Below are 24,179 nucleotides of genomic sequence, written 5' to 3'. Positions count from 1 at the left end.
CTGGCTGACAGCCCTTCCTGATAACCAAATTCTAACCCATCCATCACCAGCTACTCTCCTCAACTTGAGGAAAAGTGATCATGAAAGGTGGGCCGTTTATCACCCGGGGTCTGTTTATCTCCTCTGGGTGGGGAAATGGGAACAGGAGAGACAAAGAGCTGCGTCCCCAGCAAAGTGCTGCCTGGGCTCTGGTAGCCTGCCTGAGCTGGACGCAGACTCATGTCGTGCTGACTGTGGGGCTCTGACTAGGACTCCCAGACTGGGACCCAGGGGAAGGGGACTTTTCCTGAGGCTCAGCCTTGGTGGGACTTGGAGTCGAGCCTAGGAAATGCGTTCCGAGGTGCAGGATGGCCAGTGACAGCATCTGTGGGAAGATTTGCATCAGAATGAGCAAGAGTAGAACCCCTCATGGAAACAAGCCCCACACCCCTCATAGGTGATCCCGCAACAGGAGCTCCCTCTCTGACCGGCTGGCTGGGTGTGCCGCTTCCACTTTCCCCAGGCTTGCCTTCCGTGCCTCTGTGCTCTGAGATGACTTTAAAGAAGACAGGGCCTTTCTCCCAGCTCTTCGCCTCTGCACCTCCACACGCCCCCTTTTCTGCATATCAGATGGAACAAAATAGTTTGCCCTTGCAGGTGAGCGATAATGTGCTCTTGGGTACAAAAAATGACAGCCTACATCACTCCGAGATCTGGGTCCCAGAGCCTTTCCAGAGAAGCAGAGAGGGGTCAAACATAGCCCTTAGATTCAGCTGACTTCCTCCTCTTAAAGGCTTGAGAGTGACCTGCACGTCCCTAAACTTGCAGAGCAAAGAAACCCAGAAGGAAGAGTGTCCATGATCTCTGCCAGCACTGGTGCCTGCTCTCTGGCTGCTCCTGGCTCTTGGTGTCTGCCAGTCTGTTTGTCAGACCTCCATGGATGCCGCTGGCCTCTTCCGCTGAGGCCAAGCAGTTCCAGCAGAGCCCCCCAGCTCTGTGTCACCCAGTCTTCAAAGCTGAGCTCTTGCTAACAATGGCTTCATCCCGCGTTTACCCATTAGCGAGGGTGGCGTTCCCTTAATGAGCCAGTCCCCTGCCTTGGCTGGCGCCGAGCTGGTCACACCTGTTTGCCATCAGGGCTGTCTGGGCCTAGCCCTAGTGCAGGGCTGCAGGTGGTGGGCTCCCTTTGCTCTGTGCTATATGCTTATTGAGGGGGCTGTTTCTTATACCCTTATTCCTCCCATACTCTTCTTTCTAAGTAGAAGAGGGCTTTCTTTGCATTCTGTTACTTAGCCGAAGTAGTAAGGGAACTTGAGGAGTACCCCTTCTTTTCTGACTTCCCCCTGGATGGAGTAGCAGGGAGCCAGTCAGGCCTCAGAGGGGAAGGTTTCATGGTCTGTTCTGATGACCCTAGGGGGCTAGTGTGATAAGAGACGAGCCCCATGGTAAACACCAAAGGCGGAGCCCCTCTCTGGCCCTTAGGCCCCATAGTATTTGGAAAGCAATCATATCCCTTTTAGAGCCCACAGGCAGGACTGGGGTGGGGGGCTTCCTTAAAGAGGGCCCCTTGCATTCATGAGGCTGAAGGAAGTTTTGATTTGGTTGAAAAAAAATTCCCATTCCTTTTTATGGCCTGGACATAATTGGCTCTTTTCTATTGGCCATCAGTGATGTCATTCCGACCCTCATAAAGAAGGGGAAATCACACCTGTGGACTTGGTGCATAAAATTTCATTGGGCAGCAGTAATAAGCATGGCCAGATGATGTTTGGGCAGTTGAGGAGCTCTGTGCCCAGTGATCCCAGCTGCATGGAGGCCTGGGCACCATAAACCTGCCTGCACGTTCATGCCCGTAGGCTAGTCCAGGGCCCACTGCCAGTGGCTCTTTTCCTGGGATCAGTGTCTGGTAGAAACTCACAGCATTCAGGCCCTTTGTGCCAGGGGCACTTTCACCTTTTTCTTTTCCAAATTAGTGGCACCACGTGCCCACTAGTACCCTCTGACAGTAGCCTTATGCTCCTAAGAACTGTGGACCCAGCAGTGACCTTGAGCACCAACCACTGTGCTACCTGCCCCTGTGAAACCCAGACCTTGCCTTCCTAGGGACTTGTAAACACTGCATCTACATGACTGATGCCTTGTGTAGTCAGAAGGCTTAGATCCCATTTCTGGTTCTGCCCTTGGCTTCTTGTCTGATCAAGCAAATCCTTTTTCTTCTCTGGGCATCAGTTTCCTCTTTTATGAAGGGATGACAACTACTGTAACCTACCCTTCCTCATGGGGTTTCTCTTGGTGCTCTCTGAGCTGGGCTAGGGTTCTGTCATAGAGATGTGTAGCTAGCTGTCTTCCCATGAGGCACCTGGGAGTTCAAGTTCTGGCATATAGCTCTGTGTTTCTTGTGAAGACAGGCCTGGGTCCTGACACACCTGTAGCAGGCGTACTGCTTGCGTCTTGAAGTCACAGAGCTAGGACCTTCCATCAGCTGGAGGACTCGACAACTGGAATGCCTGTGAGTCTACAAATGGCAGGTATACCCACAAGTGACTGTACAAGCCCTGAGTGAGGGTGATGGTCCCGCCGCTCTCTGCTTCAGTCAGCCAAGGAGCCCAGGCAGCACTCCAGATGCTGCCGAACCATATCTGAAGCTGCGTCTTCAGCCTGACAATCTTGTCTAGTCTGTCCTCCTTCAAGAGAACCAGGCAGGATCCTGTGAGACACTTCGTGCCTGGGTAGAGGACACTTCTGTCTGACAGCTGACAGCTGACATCTGCCCTTGAAATCCTGCTGAAGGGGGAGCCCTTCCTCTCCCATGGCCAGCCACAGCCAGGAGCACTCCTGGCCTGGGTCAATTAAATGAACCAGAGGGTGCCTGGGGAGCGTGATAGGTGATCCCGGACCTTTGCCTTTTCCCGGCCAGTCCCCTGATGTGCTCCTTTGCAGATTCTGCTGCTTCTGGTGGCCCCCTTCACTCACAGGCCTTAAATGTGATGTTTTAAAAGTAGCTGACCTGAGCAAGCATTTTCATAAACACCAAGGATAAGGAACATGAAAGAAAAATTGAAGGGAAAGAGAAAATTTCCCAAACATTACAGTTCTGTGTCTTAGGCAACCATATTCTAGTTCCTAAAGCTACCTTTTGTCTTTCAGAATCTTGCCTCATTTCCTTATAATCTTGGTCATTGGTTCCCACATGGAGACGTCCTGCCTGGATACCCCTTCATCCTCTTGGTCTCAGCCAGACTTTCCCTCCCAGGAAACTGACTGGTTGTAGTTAGTGTCACTGTATCATCTGGGTGTGGAGAGGAACCTTCCCCATGGTTAGGGATTTCAGGTCTTAGAAAAATAAGTGCTTATTCTACTAGCAGCCTAAAACACAGACATTGACTCCCACTTCAGTTCAGTCACTCAGTCGTGTCCGACTCTTTGCGACCCCATGAACTGCAGCATGCCAGGACTCCCTGTCCATCACCAACTCCTGGAGTTCACTCAAACTCACGTCCATTGAGTCGGTGATGCCATCCAGCCATCTCATCCTCTGTCATCCCCTTCTCCTCCTGCCCCCAATCCCTCCCAGCATCAGGATCTTTTCCAGTGAGTCAACTCTTTGCATGAGGTGGCCAAAGTACTGGAGTTTCAGCCTCAGGATCAGTCCTTCCAATGAACACCTAGGACTGGTCTCCTTCAGGATGGACTGGTCGGATCTCCTTGCAGTCCAAGGGACTCTCAAGAGTCTTCTCCAACACCACAGTTCAAAACCACCAATTCTTTGGTGCTCAGCTTTCTTCACAGTCCAACTCTCACATCCATACATGACCAGGGGAAATACTATAGCCTTGACTAGACGGACCTTTGTTGGCGAAGTAATATCTCTGCTTTTGAATATGCTATCTGGGTTGATCATAACTTTCCTTCCAAGGAGTAAGCGTCTTTTAATTTCATGGCTGCAATCACCATCTCTAGTGATTTTGGAGCCCCCCAAAATAAAGTCTGACACTGTTTCCACTGTTTCCCCATCTATTTCCCATGGAGTGATGGGACTGGATGCCATGATCTTCGTTTTCTGAATGTTGAGCTTTAAGCCAACTTGTTCACTCTCCTCTTTTACTTTCATCAAGAGGCTTTTTAGTTCCTCTTCACTTTCTGCCGTAAGGATGGTGTCATCTGCATATCTGAGATTATTGCTATTTGTCCTGGCAATCTTGATTCCAGCTTGTGCTTCTTCCAGCCCAGTGTTTCTCAGGATGTACTCTGCATATAAGTTAAATAAGCAGGGTGACAATATACAGCTCGACGTACTCCTTTTCCTATTTGGAACCAGTCTGTTGTTCCATGTCCAGGTCTAACTGTTGCTTCCTGACCTGCATAAAGGTTTCTCAAGAGGCAGGTCAGGTGGTCTGGTATTCCCATCTCTTTCAGAATTTTCCACAGTTTATTGTGATCCACACAGTCAAAGGCTTCAGCATAGTCAATAAAGCAGAAAAAGCTAGTGTCTGTCAAATGGTTGAAGAGCAATGGAGGGAAGGTTGACTGCCCTAACACTTTCTAGGGTAGAAACAGTCATTTCAAGTGGATTCTTGTTGCCAAACCTCCTCAAGAGGGAGTTTCTGCTTGTGATCTCCAGTTTATTTCTACTCACTCTTCAACATGTCACCTGCTGCCTTCTGTCCCTACCAACCCACTGATGCCAAATTCATAGGGTTATTCTCATCTCTCTCTTACTTGACTGCTTTATGGCATTTGACATTAATGACTTGCTTTTTAGGCTCAAAAATCAATTATTCCAGAAAGGGTAAGCTTTCATCATCCTTTAGGTTGACCACAGGTGATCTGAAGTCTGAAGTATAGTCACTCAGTCATGTCTGACTCTTTGTGACCCTACGGACTGTAGCCCGCTAGCCTTCTCTGTCCATGGAATTCTCCAGGCAGGAATATTGGAAAGTGAAAGTGAAGTCGCTCAGTTGTGTCCAACTCTTTGTGACCCCATGGTCTGTAGTCTGTAGACCGTAACCAGGTTCCACCGTCCATGGGAATTTCCAGGCAAGAACACTGGAGTGGGTTGCCATTTCCTTCTCCAGGACATCTTCCCAACCCAGGAATTGAACCTGGGTCTCCCACATTGTAGGAAGATGCTTTTGCCGTCTGAGCCACCAGGGAAGCCACCGAGGAATACTGGAGTGGGCTGCGGTTCTCTTCTCTAGGGGATCTTCCTGACCCAGGGATTGAACCCAGGTCTCTTGCATTGCAGGTGGATTCTTTACCATCTGAGACACCGGGGAGGCCCCAGGTCATGTGACATAGGGTCCAAAGAGCATGTGTTACCTTGGCTCTCTGATACGAGGAGCCTTGCCCTCTGGGCATGGAGGTGGATTGGGTGAGTCCTGCCTCATGACACGTTATCTCGAAGGAGCTGAGGCTATGTGACCTGGAGAAGGGAACTTGGAAGGAAGCTCCCTAGGCTGGCGCATCTTGAGAGGTTCTACAAGGAAGAGATGGAAGTCTCATTCTCTGTAGTTTCTAAAGACATGCCTCAGACTTGTGGGTGGAAATTACAAAAGACAGATTAAAGTTTAGCATTAAGGAAGGATGTTCTGTTAACTGGAGGAGTCCACAATTAGAGCTGACTGCTGTATGTAGTAGTGAGTTCCTTGTCTCTGGTGGTGATCTGGTACAGGTGGCCTCATTTCATTTTAGCTCAGCAAAGCTTGGTGGTCATTGTCATTGGTGAAAGTCACTTAGTTGTGTCTGACTCTTTGCGACCCCATGGACTACACAGTCTGTGGAATTCTCCAGGCCAGAATGCTAGAGTGGGTGGCCTTTCCTTTCTCTGGGGAATCTTCCCAACCCAGGGGTTGAACCCAGGTCTCCCACATTGCAGGCAGATTCTTTACCAGCTGAGCCACAAGGGAAGAATACTGGAGTGGGTAGCTTATCCTTTCTCCAGTGGATCTTTCTGACCCAGGAATCGAACCGGGGTCTCCTGCATTGCAGGCGGACTCTTCACTGACTGAGCTTCATGAGACATCAACCTGGGCGCTTTTGCTCCTCTCATTCCATAGTCTTCCTGGGTAATCTTGTCTTCTCTCGTGGCTTTAATTTTACTCAAGTTACACGAGTGATTCAGCAGTTTGTATCTCCAGGCCAGATCTCTCTTCAAAACTGGATATCCATCTGCCTCTTAGACATCATTCCACTGCCAGATGTCTCCTAGGGCTCTCAAACTCAACAGATATTGAGTCCTTAGCAAGCATCAGGCATACCTCTCAATTCGCATTCCCAAACTCATGCCTCCATCCGGTGGGCTAGTAGAGGGAAGGCCGTGGGATGATGCCTTGTCTAGGGAGATACTGTATGAAGAGAACTTAAAAACAGTAATGAAACTACTAAATGCTGGTTGGTCTCGTCTGCGTTGTCACATATGCTCTCTGTGCCCCTAACTTTGTGTCAGTAAGAAGCACAAAAGCACAAAGCTGGTCTAGCCACTTGCCTCTGGATTGGGTTCTACCACTTTCTCTCATTCGCTCAGCAAGATTTCCTTTCCATCTCTTTTTTTCTGTTGCTGGCTCACTGTCTCTATGGCTACTGTCTAGTCTCCTGGCTACTACTTGGCTTTTGTAATGTATTGTTTTTGTTGCCCCCGGAACTATCTTTGTAAATCACAACTCTTCAGAGGCTCTCTATTGCCTGTGGCCAAACTCCTCTTAGCAAGAAAACTATGATCTTCCCCAGCTGATATTTCTTGTATCTTCTTCCATCCTTCCATGTACCCCAATGCTTTAACTTAAGGCTTGTAATCTATTTCTTTTACTGTTCATTCTGCTGAACAGACTGTGAATCCCTCATGCGCAGGAGTTAAGTTTTACTTTTTGAGTCCTGAGTGCCTGACTCTTATTAAACATTAGTGTTTAATAAGTATTTGTTTGAATGGATTTGTGTAGGCAAAATGGCATCATCAGCTAGAAGGGGAGAGTTTATAAATTATAATTTAGAGAAAAATCAAGAACAGACTCTCGATTTACATTCTGACATCTTTTTATCTCTCTCCTCTCTGTCACAGAAAGTTTATTGTTAGAGACTTAAATGTGAGGCAAAGGCCCTGCCCAGCTGTCTCTAAATCCTGTGCTCTTTTTCCTCTCTCCTCCTGTCTCTGTAACAAAATGACAACATCCTGTTGCACTGGAAAGAACAGAAGCTTTTGCATGAGACAGACCTGGGTTCAGCTCTTGACACTACCGTGTTTTAGCTGTGGGGACTTGGGTAGCCTCTCTGACTCTTGTTTTCTCATCCATAAAGTGTACAGATCTACCACCTCCCAGCATCACCCTGAATTAATGTGAAAATGTAAGTAAGAACCTTAGCAATATCGTAGGCCATCAGAAAGCAGTGTGTCTGATATTATTTTGAATAGAGTCTCCAGGTTCTCACATTTGGATCTGAAGACTGCAGCTGGAGCCTGGTGTCCGGTGCTGAAGGTGGGGTGCCTTTCTTGGGTGGGGTAGGACCCATGGTTGGTGGGTTGTTAGCCTTTTGGAGGTCTCTCTGACTTATAGACTCTGTTGAATTTCCTGTCTTAAGACTCCGTACCTGCGACATGGGTTGCTCAACTTGTTCTCTCCCCCCTCTCTTTCTTCAGGCTCCCAGGACAGTGCCAGTACTTGGGCTTGCCAGTAGCAGATTACTTCAAGCAGTGGATTAACCTGAAAAAGGTACTGTATCTGAGCCCCTCTCCACGTGTCCTCGGGTTCTCCTGTGCCTCAGACGCCATCCCTCTTGCTTTCTTTTCTCATCTCTGTTCTTTGCATCTTGTTGTTCTCTTTTCTTTTCGTTCTTTTCTTTCCTCAATACTCCTTCCTCCTCCCTATCTAATATGGAAGGTTGTGGTTATTTCTGAGAGTGGGGAGCTGCTTAAGGGACCAGGCTGCTGGGTGGAGTTTGACACCATCCTCCTTGGTGTCCCCTAGATGTGCAGAGAAGTCCAGATGAAGGAGAGTTTCCGGTTCTTGCTCAGAATTCCCGCTCTGGGCTGAGCTGCATTCCTCTAGGAGGGAAGTGCCAGGAGTGATCATGAGTGTGACCGCTGACCCTCCTGACTGGCCTTGGTATCTCCATCTGGTGGCAAGGTGGGGTTGGCCCAGGCTGGCTCTGGTTCTATCTACCCCTAGCCAAGCCTGTGAACACTAGCACCCACTTCCCTTTGGGCGTGGGGGAGGAGGCTGGCACTCACCTAGCCCCAAGCACATGGGGAGTGGGCGCTGAGGCTGTGGGCCAGGAGGGACCCCGTGCAGCTAGGAAAGTGGACCCTGGCAGAGAATGAATCACTCAGAAAGCTGTACTTTTCCTAGTGTGTGCTGTACTTCCTAGGTAAGCAGAAGAAGGGAGGTGTAGGAATAGACTTCCCAGATCCCTGCTGTCTTAGGATCCTGGCTGTGGGAGGCCCAGGCCACTCAGGAGACTTACTCCCATGAATCCCTCTGATGGAAGGGTAACAGACCAGGGGCAGCCTCAGGAACCTGTGCCATTAGCCAGCTCAGTGACTCCCAGGAAGCTCAGAGGAGGGAGAATACACCAGGAGTCAGAACAGTGATTCCCTGGGAGTGGGGGGAGAGGAGTGCTCAGAGAAGGAGAGATCTTAGAGGGCCAGGCCCTCTGGTATTGTAAGGATTAGGGTCTTGAACTGGGCATTCTCGGAAGGCGGGATCTGGGAAGAGGGGACTTGTGCTTAGGGGGAGCAGCATTCTTTGGTGTGTGGGGGTGCTAGAGGCAAGCGAGCATTTGGAGGAGCCGTGGAAGACAGCCACCCTGGGCTTTGTTCTGCAGGTCCCGGGGCAGCTGCTCTCTGTGGCGGTGTGTGTGTACTCCTTGGCTGTCCTCTGGTGTGCGTGTCCTTTGCCCTCTGGCTTGTCTGTGTTTTGGCCCCTCCCCACCTCTCCTGCTGATCTCGTTGCAGCTGAACAATAGCTTCCTACTGCCTCCCAGCTGGGGCTGAGGAGGCCAGGCTCTGTCCTGCCTTTGGGCCTCGGTGTGAGGCCTTCTCTCCTTCTGAAGCACCCCCAGTCATCTTCATCAGGCATATTCCCTCTCCTTGATGATTCAGCTCAGGTCTCACCTGAGCTGAGAAGCTCAGAAGTCGATCTTTTGCCTTAAGGCTTTAACACTCTGGATATCCATGATCTTTGAGTCCATGTGTTTCCTTCCAGGCGTGTCCCTCCAAAGCGCAGAGACTGAGCCTAGTTCCTCTCTGTGTCCCCGCTGGCCAGATCAAGGATAGGTGCAGAGTGTATGCCCAGTGAGCAATTGCTAGCTGGCTGACTGATCCTTGAGAGCTGGCTCCAGAGAGGGCCTCTCACGCGGGCCTTGGCAGGGCTACGCGTGCGGGTGTGGCAAGGCCCGTGCGCCTGGAAGAGACGGTGTGCCAGCTGTCAGAGTGCATCTGAGGCTGCTTGCTGGTCTCTGCAAATGCAATGTGAAGGGCCGGCCAGGCGAGGCGGGCGCTGACCATGAACAATTGCTCTGTGAAGTTCACTAGACTTTGTGGTGTATGGATAGCTCCCTGCCTCTAGGTTCCTTGGCAGAGAGGCAGGAAACCAACCGACCCGTGTGATAACATTGCCACTCGGGACTACCTTGGTGCTGCTGGCGGTGGAGGAAGCTGTGCTGAGCCTATTCAGCTTGGTTCTCTGCCAGACTGTGTTGAGTCGTAGAAGGGGAAATGGGTACTAGGGGAAACGGAGGACTCTGTGATCGCCTCCTGGGAGGTAGACCACGTAGGTCTAAGAAAAACCAGGGGTCTCACCCCTTCCTTTCTGCTCTCCAGCCACACTGTATTGTAGCTGTGCTAGAGGTGATCCAACTGTAGTCCTCATCAGCCATTCAAGACAGGGAAGCTGCAGGACCCTGGAGGTCCAGGCACATGGCGATCTTTCTGACCTTTATACTGCATGACTTGTGCAGGTTGCGCAGGGATTTCTGCACCCTTAAAAAGAGCAATGAGAAAAGCTAAGCCAGAGAGGCCATTGCCAGGGTTGTGGGAATACCATGTAAAAGCCTTACTCCTCTTTCCCCGCATGGGACCCAGGCCCTGGCTGTCTGGGCTTCTCTCCCATCCTTGACCTTACTTTGTCCTGCCCCCTTCCCTTCCTTTCCTCTCCTCAGTGCCCCAGGAGGGCTCTGCCCCATGAAAAAAATGGGGAGGCTCCGGGACTGCTTGGCCCCCTAGACCTGCTGAGTGAGCAAGCAACTGGGACTGAGGTCTCCGTCTGCACTTGACTAAGGCCTCCGGTCTGAGCAGAGGCAGAATGTGGTCTTTCAGCTGCCCTCTCCTGTCCATAGGTGGCATGGGTGGTCTCAGGGAAGGGCAACTCTTCCAGGGCCAAGTCTCCACTTCTCCCGCCTCCACTTACTTTCCCTGTAGCAGAGAGGAGCGAACTAGTGTTTGCTGACATTTGGAATGTCATTGAATGATCTATGCTCTTATTGAACTGTCAGCTTAGAGAGGACTTAGGGCCCTGCTTCTAGCGGCCTCCAGGAGGTCAGAGCTGTCACTGAGGGGCCAGAAGAGTGTATACACACATGCGCATGTGTACTCATGTGAATGAATACACTCAGGTACCCAACACTGTATGCATGTATCCATACTTGAATACATGTGTATACACCTATTCACCTGCAGAAACATGAAAACATGTACAAATGTGTTTATATATACATATTCATAAACTGTAAAGGCACATGTGCATATATAAACATACACATCTGCATAAATAAGCAGAATATTCTTGACTGCCTTTTGTGTTCCAGATACTGTGCTGGGCCCTGGGGATATAACAGAAAATGTGTATGTTAAACAAACAATTTCAGTTGTGTTATAATACCAAAAAGTTCAGAGTCATAGGATCATATCACAAGGGATATGACAGGATATCATAGGATAATATCACCTGACTTAGTGGGATAAGGGGGAGGAAGGGGGCCTAAGTTGAGACCTGGGGGATGAGCAGAAATCGACTGAGCAAAGGAGACCATATATGGCAAGGCTTTGGGTGAAGAGAAGCCTGGCAGCTTCATGGAGTTAGAATGTGAGCTCCATGAGGGTAGAGAATGTTTGTCTCTTGTGTTCCCTCTTCCTTCCTTGTCACTCTGGATAGTCCCTGGCACACTGTAGATGTGTAGTCATTATTTGCTGGACAAATGACTGTCTGAAGCACATGAATGTGGGGAAGAGAGAAGGCTGACCTGAACTGAAACTGGAGGGGAGGCAGCACCTTGTAGACCAGACTTTAGGTTTTGATTTTTGTTTGTCCTTAGGGTGAGGGGACACGATTGAAGATAGGAGAGGCATCATCTGATTTGTGTTTTGAAAAAAAAAAAAAACCTCTCAGGCTGCAGTGTAGAGAGAGCTGGTAGAGACAGGGGACCAGTAATAGAGCTGTAGCTGGCGTGTTGGGATGGGCAAATCATTGTGTGGGCAGCATGGTTGAGCTCGTAGCATCCCCAGCCCCTGTTTGTTGGATGCCAGGAGAGTGCCCTTCTCCAATTCACTGTGACAAATGAAAATGCCACCCCCCTACCCCAAACAAACATACATTTCCAGTGGCCTGGATGAAGCTGGAGTGGGGAGGTACCATACCTACTTGAGAACCATGGAATTAGACCATTGCTTAGTTCAGGTGGAAAATGATGGTTACTGGGATTGAAGTGACAGCAGTGGAAATGTAGAGAAATGGACTGAGTCTGGAGTATTAAATGGTATAGTCAGTTCTCCTGTGGTGGAACATGCGCCTCGCTGTAGATCACCAGGCTGTGGAAAGCTATGCAGTAAAAGTGGGGTTAGGAGTACAGTCCTCACAAACTTCATCAGTGGCACATGAAAAGAGATGAGAATCTAATTTTAAAAAATGTAATAAAATAGAAACTATGGGTAGTATGACTTTACGTGCATGAAATGATTAAGAAATACACAAATACTACAATAACTATGGCATTTTTACCTTGAAGAAACTTGAAGTTTACTTGGAAATGAGCATGAGAATGGTTGCAGGTTGTGAGTTACTATGAAGTGGTGGAACGAGGGTTCTCTGAAACCAGAGACTGTAACCAGATGGATGTGGCTTGTAGCACAAGTGGTGGTCCAGGTAGCTGGTATGTGTTTGGGATGTGTGCATTTTGTACGTTCGTGCACAGCTCTGTTCAGCTGGGTGTAGCTTCCTGTGTTGGTCTCATATTGTTTATGAACAGAGCCTCACATAAATGCACAGTGTGTGTCCTGGTGAATCGTCCCCTAATACTCCAGTTGCACTGGAACGAGCTTGCTCTTTCAAAATGAGTGTTCCAGCAGAACCGACTGTAAAATAGATGGGAGATGGTGACCGATTGGCTGTGAGGGTTGAGGATGAAGGAGGAAACCATCATGACTCCGAGGTTTATGATTTGAGCAACTGGGAGAATTGGAACGAATTTACCGAGATAATGGAAGAAGTGTAGGCATCGGAAGAGAAGGCGAATTCAGTGTGGGGCACATTGAGTTAGATGCCATTGAGGCATTCTGGTGAAGCTTTTGAGAAGGTATTTGAATATATAGTCCTGGGACTCAGGAATAAGGTCTGGATAAGAGATGCAGATTTGGGGGCATTATTGGTGTGTGAGTGATTATTGAAGCCATGGAATGGAGTGATTAAGATGAGAATAAAAGAGAGCCTAGTACAGAAGACTGGGAAATATCAATGTTTGATACATATAGGAGGGAGAGTCAGAACTAGAGGCAGAGGGGGAGTGGTCACTAGTAGTAATGATATTTCTTAATTAATGGTTGTGTTTTGTGTGCTAGACCTGGCAGTGTCCAGTATAGTTGCCACTGGAGAAGGAAATGGCAACCCACTCCAGTGTTCTTGCCTGGAGAATCCCAGGGACGGGAGCCTGGTGGGCTGCCGTCTCTGGGGTCACACAGAGTCGCACACGAATGGAGCGACTTAGCAGCAGCAGCAGCAGCAGTCACCTATAGCAATCAAATACTTGAAGTGTAGCTAATAGGATTGGTGAACGAATTTTAAATTTTATTTAATTTTAACTAAACATAAGTTGAAAACTTTCAAGAAGAACTTTTAAGTATGTTTAGAATTGGATTGGTAAATCTGTATTTTCAACTGTTAATTGTTTAAAATCTAAATACAGCTGAAGTATTTCTGATGAAGATTTAGCATCTCAATTGAGATGTGTTGTTAGTGTAAATTACACACTTGGTATGAGAAAATACAAAATAGTTCTTTAATAATTTTTTATGCTGAGTCCATATTGAAATGATAATCTTTGGATATACCAAGTTAAATAAAATACATTCTTACAATTAATTTCATTTGTTTTTTCACTTGGGCTGGGCATTGAATCCCTAGCGTGCTTATAGAGCTCACGTTATGTCTGTGTTGGACAGTGCTATGCTCACGTACCTACATTATCTAATTCTCACAACTCTGTACGGTAGTTACTGTCATTTTTTGCATTTTAAGGTTGAGAAAACTGAGGCACAGAGTGATGACGAAACATGCTCAGCGTCTCAGTTTGGTACGTGACCAAGGTAGAACTCAAAGTTAGCTTTGCCTGCACCTGTGCCGAAGAGAATAAACAGAGCGAAAAAAGACAGTGAAAGGATGGCAGAAGAGGAGGTAGGTCAGGAGAGGGTGAGGCCACAGAAACCAAAGAAAAAGAGTATCTTCTGGGAAAAAAGAAGGGGCCACATGATGTAAAGACTGAAATACAAGTGCCAGACCTGGGCTCAAGGACCTTGGCTACCCTGGTGAACCCTCTTGATGGCATGATAGGGATGGGTCAAAACTGGAGCACATTGGGGAGTAAATGAGATAAGAGAAATTTCAACTTTTTCAGAAATGTGGCTTTGAAGGAGGGAGGGAGGGTAAGAGCTGTGGTGGGGCAGCTGTGGAATCGAGGCAAGTTTTGTGTTTTAAGGTGGAAGATGTATGTTCTCGTTTGTGTATTAGAGAAGAAAGGTTGAAATATAGGGGTGAGGGAGGTCTCTAAGAAGGTGACAGGAAAAGGGATGGAAAACCCAGTCGCTTGACACTGACTGTCTTCAGGGGGAAGGCTGCTCTTCCACTGGGACAGGGGGAGGAGAAGTGCAGACAGGTGCAAGTAGGCTTGTGGATTTGGTCTGTGAAATAGATCAGTTGTTTGCTAATAATGACTAGGGGCGGGCTGGGAAGGTTGGCAGAAAGTTGAAAAGGATTGCTATAGTTTCAGTAAAGAATAGCAGTGTGAGCTTTACTTGAGAAGTTCAGTAGGATTTATAGGCAGTGTTGAGGGTCCAGTTGATGTTGGTGACACTAATTCACAAGGGAACCTCTCTGCTCAGCTGTGTGGCTTTTCTTTAGCAGAGCTCAGCTGCCTGGCTGTGCACATGCAGAAAGCAGACATTTAGATTCACCCACAGGAGAGAGATTCCCAAGGGGTGTGATGAAAGCAACAGTTGAAGATATTGTCAAGACAGTGGTTGCCAGGATGGACTGTGGGGTTTAAGCTGGATGTTGAAGGAAGAGAAGACAGCAGGGGACCTGGCAGATATGGAAAAAGTAGATGGGTCCCAAGAAGATGAGGGACAAGTAAAAACCAGCATAGTGGAGCATGCCAGATGGAAGAATAAGAGACTGTGGTTGGAAAGCGGCATATCTGAATCAGTGGTTTCAGAGACGGGGCGCTTCTAGGTGCTGGCAGGCTCCAAGTTGCGTCCAAAGGGGTGGGTGGCCAAGATTAGGTGGAGGAGAATGTTATTGTAAACAAGAGATCAAGAAATGGGTAGGTCCCAAAGGATGTGAATATGTGTATGTGTACATATGCATACATAATATGTGTATATGCACTGCAGGACACAGGTATAAATGTATATAAGTGCATGCCTGCACAATAAGCACTTCATGTATGGTCAGACCACGCCATGCAAGTGTATGCATATACATTCACAAATGGTCTGGAATTCCCTCTGTTGCCTGGGCCTGTTTGGATGGGCTTTTGGGGAAGCTGGCAGGCAGCCTTAGGAGGATTGTGAGTCAGTCCTGGCAGACAGGGCTCAGACAGTCCTGCTGAGAAGTTGTAGGGTTGGAGGTCACCTAGAATTTGACAGACTCAGATGAAGCAGGTTGTGAAGATTGCTGCTCCCCTTTGCCTCTGCCATCTGTGCCATACACCCTGCCACAATTGCTGGGTGCCCTGAAGGGGATGGGGCTGGGACCAGCTCTGAAAGAGGGAGAGGAGACCTTCTTGGGTCCCTGCACGAAGCCTTTCTTTCTCCCCCCTCCCCTGGGAGTGGACAGCAGGAGAAACTGCTGAAGGGAGGGTTGGTGTCTACGATTGAGTACGACTTTTCTTGACCTTGGAGCATTCAGAGTCCCAATCAGTGCAGTAATAAATTAAGGGCTTATGGAGGAATAAATTCTCGGCCTTAATGAAGTTCTTCGCTGGGGGCCATAGGCAGGTCAGCAAGTCGGGATGGTGCAGATTGGAGGCTCCAATGAGTGGGCTGAGCTAGCCGGGAAGCCGTCAGGACTGAAAGGGTCTGGAACTCTGCCGGTCAGGTCACTTTTCTGGTGCTGTGGGGAGAGAGCTGCTCCAGTCATAGGCAGGCTGACAGAGGCTGGGGTTCTGTATGCAGTGGTGGCCACCTGGTGCCTGCTGCAGAACCCCTTATTGGAGTGATTTGGAAAAAACAGTAACAAAACAAAAACAGAAACCAAGAGAGGCGTGAAGATGTAGGGGCCCTGCCAGGTGTTTGTTTTGTTCTATTTTGGAGGAAGGAAGGCTCACACTGAGATGGATGCTTCTGGACCACTTAGTGGTCAGGACCAGAAAGGTAGGGGCTGTGGCCCAGGTCTTCAGCGTCATCCGGAGTACAGAGCACTGTCTGTGGGGTGTTGACAGTGTCACATAGGCCGCTGTCTTAAGTGGAACTAGCTCTGCGGCTGGGTAGATGAAGGCCTCTAGCAGCGAGAACAGGACACAAAGCACCAGGTAGAAGTATGGGAGAGGCAGGGGCACAGGCAGGGACAAGGAGAGGCCAAGTGGGAGAGCAGCCTGGAGCGTTTGCCACGGTGTTCGAAGCTGAAACCCTGGGAGGGGTCAGCTTGGAGGCTGGAGGCTTTGGATTGAAGAGCTGAAACTAGAACCTGGGCCTCAAGAATCCATGTCCTGAGCTTTACTCCTTTCATCCCGTCCCCTGTGACATCACCCCTTGGGAATGGGCTCTTGAGATGAAGCCCAAAGGTGGCAGAGGAACCAGTGCTGTGTTTGGAGTCGGGGCAGCTGGAGCTGGAGAGGCTGTCTTCTTTCTTCGCATCTCCCTGCCCCCATGGCGTAGTGCCCTGCCTGGGCTTTTCCTTTAAATATGTCTTAACAGCTGTCTGAACTCTGAAATTTCTTTCACTCCTTCCTTCGCCTTGTTAACATGTGTTGCCTTTGGGGTAATCAGGGAAAAAATATTATGTCCTTTTACAATTACCGGGTTTTGGAATATTAAAATGTCTCGCTGCATCGGCACTGTTATTTTGATTGGTATTCTAACCTTTGACTAGCCCATAAAGCGCGCCGCTCCTGAAGCCAATATTGCAGGACTGAAATTTAATTCCGGAATGATTCCAGATAATAGGGAGACAGATAATATATGCATGAAGGATATTATGTTTGGACTAACTGCAGCAGGGCCAAGGCTGGGGAGCTGAATAATAGCCCAGAGTGAGTTATAATCTGTGGGACAGAAATGCCTTACTGTCAGGGCCAGGAGAGGAACTCTTAAATCAAAGACCCAGGAAAGGGTGCGATTGCAGTGTGCGTGTTTTGACAGGAAGAGCACCCGAGCCAAGAGGGTAGGTATGGGAGGCCCCTCCCTCCTCCTGAGCATGGTACCCAAGGCCTGGCAGATGCAGCTCATGGCAGCATCCCTGTCTTCATAGCTCCTGTCCTCTAACATTCCAGCCATATCAGACTTCTCGCCGCTCTTCCAGTAGGCAGGACACTTTCACTTCCCTTTGCTCATTCTGTTCCCTGTGCTTACATTCCTTTTCCTTTTTAGAGTTTTGGAAAAACTCCTGTTTATCCTTCAAAACCCTCTTCTGTGAAACCTTCTCTGATGCTACCCCAATTCTGGTTCAGTTCAGTTGCTCAGTCGTGTCCAACTCTTTGCAACCCCATGGACTACAGCACGCCAGGCTTCCCTGTCCATCACCGACTCCTGGAGCTTGCTCAAACTCGTGTCTGTCGAGTTGTTGATGCCATCCAACCATCTCATCCTCTGTTATCCCCGTCTCCTCCTGCCTTCAGTCTTTCCCAGGATCAGGGTCTTTTCCAATGAGGCAGTTCTTCACATCAGGTGGCCAAAGTATTGGAGTTTCAGCTTCAGCGTCAGTCCATCCAATGAATATTCAGGACCGATTTCCTTCAGGATGGATTGGTTGGATCTACTTGCAGTCCAAGGGACTCTCAAGAGTCTTCTCCAACACCACAGGTTAAAGCATCAATTCTTCAGCACTCAGCTTTCTTTATAATCCAACTCTCACATCTGTAGACGACTACTGGAAAAACCATTTTGACTAGACGGACCTTTGTTGGCAGAGTCACGTCTCTGCTTTTTAATATGCTGTCTAGGTTGGTTATAGCTTTTCTTCCAAGGAGCACGTGTCTTTTAATTTCATGGCTGCAGTCACCATCTGCAGTGATTTTGGAGCCAAAGAAAATAAAGTCAGCCACTGTTTCCACTGTTTCCCCATCTATTTGCCATGAGGTGATGGGACCAGATGCCATGATCTTAGTTTTCTGAATGTTGAGTTTTAAGCCGACTTTTTCAGTCTCCTCTTTCACTTTTACCGATTCTGGTAGACATAGTTAATCACCTCCTTCTCTGTAGGGCTTCAATACTTTGTAATGAGTATATCACATGATCTTGTAATCATCTGCTCACATGTTTGTCTTTTCTACTAGACTGTGAGCTCCTCGAGGCCTACTTTCCACCCGTCTCCGTACGTCCAGTGCTCAGCATTGGGCCTGGTACACGCTAGGTATCAACAAGCACTCATTGAACCCACACTGAATATTAACACCAGACTAATGAGCTCCAGAGTCCAGATGCCCAGTCCTCTGCCAGATATCCCAGACAGAGAAGATAAGTAATTTGCCTAAGGGCACACAGCCAGGAAGACGGAAAGCTAGGATTAGAACCCACATAGGTGTTGGTCTTTTCCCCACCATGTCTCCTCGGCAGATGGGCAAGGGAAGGAGTTGGAGGCCAGGATAGGAAAGGCAGAAGCTCACTTCCCTGACTCTGTCCGTCCTTCCTTCCTTCCTTCCCTCCCTCCCTAGCTCAGGACTTGGGTCCTCTTTGCTGGAGACTACACTACTTCTACTCATGGGACTCAAGACCTGGCAAGGATTGTGCCTCCTGTTTATGTTAGTGACCTTTAGACAGTTCTTCCACGCAAAAGCTACTTCTGTATTGTGAGTTTGTGACTGAGAATCAGGAAAGTACCTGAGAAAAGTACTAAGTGTGGTTTTGGAGAGCTCTTAGGGAGGTAGGCAGACAGAGCACATGGGGCTCTTAGTAATGTTAGAAAACTTCACAGGACATTGCTTTTGGCCTTGAACATCTGGTGGAACTAATATTGGGTGTATGGTGATAAAATTGCATAATGAAAAAAGCTGCAGTGAATTTGGTTGGCTTTTAAAGGAGCTTGTGTTTTCTTAATTACAATGCTAGCTGCATCATCCTAGACAAATGGTATGGCCGTAGCTGACACTTACCCTTCACTTAGTGTTCAGGTGATACTTGATGCGTACACTGGGCCCTGTGGATGTGGCTCAGACCAGAGACCACTGGCGCAAGAGAAAGAGCTTCAGAGCCAGGTGAGTCTGGCTTAAACCAGATGATACTACCGCCAACCAGCTGTGTGATCTGGGGCAAGTTCCTTAACGTCTCTGACTATGAGAGATACCAGTATCCGACACGCAGACTGCAGTCCAGTAGGCGTGGTTTAGAATCTTGATTCTGCCCGCTTACTAGCTGTGAGATTTTAGGAAAGTCACTTCGTTTCTTTCAGCCTCAGTATCATCCTCTGTAAAACAATAAGAACAGTACCCACTCCAAGAGTTGTCCTGGGCATGAAGTGATAGCACGCGCCTCTGTTCCTCCCTTGCCCTCACACAGAGCACCAGAGATGAGGCAGCTAGGCCACGAGGGGAAAAGAGACAGGAGTTCAAGGTAGACGTGTAAGCCTTTGTGGGCAGGAGCTAGGAAAGAGGGGTTCCTCCAGCAAAATTCAAGTGAGCCCAGGGAGGAGGAGCCGAATGCCATCCTCGGACTGACTTACCCTCAGCTGACACCAAGGAACAGAGTCTGTCATCTCATGTCCTGGATTCCAGCTGCCACCAGTGTGCCTGGCTATTCACGGGTACGGAGTCACATTCACCTTCGGGCAGTTCCCGGCTCTGCCACCTCGCTGTGCTGTGACCTTGGACAAGCTATTTACCTTCTCAGTCCTTGCTTTCCTCACTTGTAGAGTTAATTAATAATAACAAATAGGTGCCGCTCTAAATGCTTAGTCCTCATAAAGCTCTGAGATAAGTGCTATTAGCCAATTTCCAGATGAGGAAACTGAGGTACAGGAGTTAAGTACCTTCCACGAGATTTAGCAGTCAGTGAGTGATGGAGTTATGCACCTGAATCTAGGCAGTCTACTCCGGGGACCACGCTCAAAACTGATTTGCCCTGTTGCCTCCAGTGCAAACCAATGTTTCCCCTGGGGTGTGGGAGAGGCAGTCAGCCAAGCTTCACTGAGGAGACTTGAGGTGAGCCTTGGAAGACACAAGAATTTTCAGGAGTCAAAATGGGAGCCATGTGAGCAGAGGCCTGGAGGGAAGGAGCTTGTTGCACTTGGGAACTACAAATAGTAGTTTTCAAGTTTTTTAAGCTACGATGTGGGCCAGCTGTGTGTATGCCTTTTAGTGGAGGAGAAAGCAAGTGAGCACAGAAAGGAACCATTGCCCGTGGTCTGGGGTGGAGCAGCCTCAGCTACCTTCTAACAGTGGGGCAGTTGCTCCAGGAAGCTGCTGTGCTTACATGCAGGTGAGGGAAAAGAGCCTGTGGGCCTGGATGGCAGGGAGGGAAAGAGGCCACTAGGCTTTGTCGCATTATTGGCTGTGAACAGTCTGAGACTGCTTGGCCAGAAGACCCCAGAATCCTTACGGTAACACGTAGGAAATTACAGAGTGAAGAATCAATTAGGTGCTATTTGTCAAGGTTCTAGAAGAGTGCTGGTACTTGGCGTGGGGTTGGGCAGCCCAGCAGAGCCTCAGCCAGGGAGCCAGCCTGCCTTGCTCTGCATCCCTGGTGGGTGTGGCCATGAGGGGGAAGGGAGAGGAGTCAGCTCGGGGCAGCCAGGATCCTTCCTTCCTCTGTGAAGTTCCCCTGCAGCTGCTACAAGTCGACCTCCAGCTGGGGGTGGCCTGCAGTGCCCTCTGTGGCAGGTCTTCACCCTGAGGCCTGCCCCTGCTCTGTGTGCCTCTGGCTGGCTGCTGCTCAGAGTCAGTGTCCTGTCAAATGACACAGCGTCTCGGTCCTGGTCCCACCCTGAGCCTCCTTTGTCTGTCTTTTGTGTCTTTGAGGAAGTGAATTCCCAGCCCACTCTGGAGTAGGGGAGAGTGGGGAGCTGTCCTGGGTGTGTTGGAGACTGGATTTGAACCTTGGCATCCAGACTGCAGAGCCTGTACTCTCACCCTCGGGCAGGGGCTAGTCCATGCCTCTTGGTTGTTGTGTGTGGTTTGGTCTGTCCCTGTGCAGGACGGTAAGCCACTTGAGGGAAGGGACCAGGTCTGCTGCTTCTCTGACCACCTGGTGAGGTGAGCAGAGGGGATGTCAGGAGGCTTGTAGAGGCATAGATACTGTGGAAGAGGTGGGCTCATCGGAGTTCAGTGTGAAGTCTGAGAAGCCAAGGGCACCCTTAGTTACTCTGCCTTCTCACAGGTTCATTCTTTTTTCTTTGCTTCCTTCCTTCTTGTGTTGTTGTTGTTGCTGCTTTGGACCCTGGAAACTGGGAGGACTTACAAAAAAGGGGAGAAAAGGGCACAGAGACTTTCTGAATGCAGGAAGCACAGCCCTGTCTCCCAGCTGCTGTTTTACCCTGCAGTCCACTCTGGAAAGGCAGGTGTGGTCACGTCTGTCAGTATCAGTAATAGAGTCCCAGCTGGAGCCAGGCTCTGTGCTCCACGCCCTTCGTACATGTAGTCCTCACAGCTCCTCTCCAAGACAGGGCCATTGTCCCTGTTTTGTGGGTGCTGAAGTCGAGACTCAGAGACATTAAGAAGTTTGCTCAAAGACACATGACCAGGGTGTTAATCCAGGTTCTCTCCTTCCATGACTTTCTTCTTGTGACTAGTCCCATAGCAGATATTACCTGAAGGCAGTTCCTCTGGTCTGGCCTGGGCTGGAGGCCTGGGCAGACATACACGGGCCATTCCTAGTTGTATGGCCGATGAGGCAGTGGTTGGGGAAGGACAGAGTTTGGCCTCGTGCTCCAGCTCTCTTGGGAACGACACCTGTTTAATGGGAATCTGTGTGTCAGAGAGTGAGCCCATGTGTACTTGCACATTATGTGTGATTAAAGGTGTGGATCTTGTATTTCTCCTTGTGGGGAGGCGTGTGTGTGTATACTCAACTATGTGTATGTGCCCTTGCGTGGGAATGCAGGGCAGGGTGTGGGTATGGGCCCTGTGGTCTGACTCCACCTGGAGCTGTGCAGATGCAGGCCTTGTCTCTAGAGGACAGCATGGTGCAAGACAAAGAACTCTGGACTGAATTCGAAGCTGGAGGATAAAGACGTGGGCTCTAGCGTTGGGTCTTGTGCCCTTTCTGAGGCCTCAGTGTCCTCATCTAACAAATAAGGAAGCTGAGCAAGGTGACCTCTCTTGTGGTCTCTTCTCCCGTTGCCATCCTAAGATCATTTATGGGACCTGAGGTTTCCTCAGTTTGCGCCCAGCAAAAAATGTGACAGATCCAAGGGAGGCAAGAGAAGTCCCTCTTTGACTCTTACTACTTTGAGCTCTAGCCTTGGGGCTACTGCTGTATCCTATTGGGAAAAACTGAGGGTCCGGGAAAGGCAAGGCATCCCCTGGCATCAGGTTGGGAGAGCTGGGGACTCAGATGTTGGGAAGGAGTTTGGATGGCTGGTCATCCCAGAGTTTGAGGTGACCTGGACTGGAGCTTAATGCTATTGAGGTTTTGGGTGGCTTCTCCATGAGAATATGGGGTGAGGAGAAGCTTGTCACCCTGTTTCTACAGGAGGTGGCGGGAGGGGGCCTCTCAGTACTCTAAAGGCAGGGTGCAGTCCAGGCCCTTCCTCTGGCCTGTGATCTTGGCAGACAGGGACTGATGGCCAGATAGACACCAGGAATAGTAGCTGAGTTGGGTTCACGTCCATATGGGACTGTGCTGGGTTATCCCAGGGCCCTTCTGTGAGCTCACCTGGCCTGCTGTCAGCTCCCTTTGAGGGAAGAGTGGTATAGGGTTGGGTGCTTAAGTTTTCCCCAGCCTACTCAGGGCTGATCTGTGTGGCTCCTAGAGTCTGTTTCAGTCTTCAAGTTGGATTGGAGCGGGGGTTTGCCTCTTCTGTTTCATCAATTAGCCATTCATTCCCTGAAAGTTTGAATTTGATTGACTGGATCACTAGAGGAAGAATGGGTATTGGTGGACTCACAGTGCAGCTGCCTCAGCCCTGGTGAGGGCTTCTGACTCTATTGGTTGTGTTTCGATCAGCCTGGACCTAAGCCTCAGGTAGCAAGTGACCTGCTCTCTGCCTGGGCCAGCACATCTCAGTTAACACCTCACTTACCACCATTCTTCGACACAGCCCTGTGCCTCAGGGCAGGTAGACTCAGAGATGAATCAGGTCCGCTCTCCACCTGTACAGAGCTCTGGATCTAGGAGGGAAGATGGACGGGTCAAGGCAGATGGGGGAAATACAGTAGAGGTAGCAAATGAAGCAATAGGAATGTGTGTATGGTAGACTCACTTGAATCCAGCTCTGTACTGAGTTGGCATTTACAGGAGAAAGAGCCCACGTGATCACACCTCTGTGCTCAGATGTCCCCTTGCCTATGCAGCTCAGGAAGCTCGGGACTCCCTGCAGGAGAGAGCCCCTGCTGCAGCCAGGCCTGAGACCTCTTCAAGGGCCTTAGAGCAGGGCCCTCTTTAGCCCTTGGCTATCTGACTTGGAAGAGAGGAGGGGCCTTCCTGGGGAGATGAGGTCCAAGCTAGCTGCTCAGGAAGTGCTTGTGTGTGGGTGTGGGCAGGTGTGTCTGTGAGCATGCACAGGCGTGAGGCCAAGTATGCATACGGCAGCAGCCGGTGGTCTGTCCTCTGCACCACCACCAGGTCTGCTGGTGCTAGGCCTGGGCTTGGCACCTACGTGGCTGCAAGCAGGAGGGCGGGCTGCAGGCAGATCCCAGGGCAGCCCTGCGGCCTCCCCAGTGGAGTGTTTGCTGTGCCTAATTACCCGGCAGTTGTTTAACTATGCAAGCTGCATGCCTGCCTTTATTGCGCTGTGATTGCCGAGCTGCCTATGGGGAGTGTCATAAAAAGATATAAAATGCCCATTATCTGTCTGACGCCCTCCTCCTGGACTGTGGGTGTTTGTGTTTTATTTTATTTTTATGGCTCGAGGGAAGCTCTGCAGGAAGGAGAAGGAGGGAGGGAAAGTGAGGGGAGGGGCGAGGCCTGAGGGCTGGGAGATGGAGGAGCCCCCTTCCTACTGTGGTCAGCCAGGAGCTGAAGGGCCCTCCCGGCCAGAGGGGAGGTATGGAAATGGCAGCTGTCCAGGGGCAGGACCGGTGCTCAGGAGAGAAGGACCAGATCTTCCCCTCCTCCTCCCTCCTCTACCTGCAAGTCCTGAGCTTCTGTTCCCACCCTACCTGTGCTTGGCTCCCTGCGAGGAGGCTTGCTGCTGCGGGTGCAGGGCGGTCTGCAGAGGGTTCTGAGAATGCGCTGTGGAAACAGTCTCATTCCTGCTCAGTCCTTTACTAACTTGGACAACTCGGATTGCCTCCTGGCTTCCTGAGCATCATGGCTGACTTTGGGATGAATACCATGGGCATCACCCTCTGCTCCTTCCACCCTTATAGCTTCAACTTCTCTTTTCTTGCCAACCACAGTGAAGTATTCAGGCCAT

General features: G+C 49.6%; 1 protein-coding gene across 11 annotated transcripts in view; it reads left to right on the top strand.

The window, feature by feature from the left end:
- Positions 1 to 24,179, top strand: part of ERI3 (ERI1 exoribonuclease family member 3) — a 132,624-nt gene that overhangs the window by 65,891 nt on the left and 42,554 nt on the right. For all 11 annotated transcript variants that reach the window (XM_018043277.1, XM_018043259.1, XM_018043294.1 and 8 more), the window contains one exon: positions 7,610 to 7,682. In XM_018043277.1, the coding sequence (XP_017898766.1) occupies positions 7,610 to 7,682 (73 nt within the window). The remainder of the gene's footprint in view (positions 1 to 7,609; positions 7,683 to 24,179) is intronic.

Source organism: Capra hircus, chromosome 3 (genome assembly GCF_001704415.2).
Source record: "Capra hircus breed San Clemente chromosome 3, ASM170441v1, whole genome shotgun sequence".
Classification (NCBI taxonomy): domain Eukaryota; kingdom Metazoa; phylum Chordata; class Mammalia; order Artiodactyla; family Bovidae; genus Capra; species Capra hircus.
Note: the sequence above shows the minus strand (reverse complement) of the source record. Positions and strands in the feature narration are given on the sequence as shown.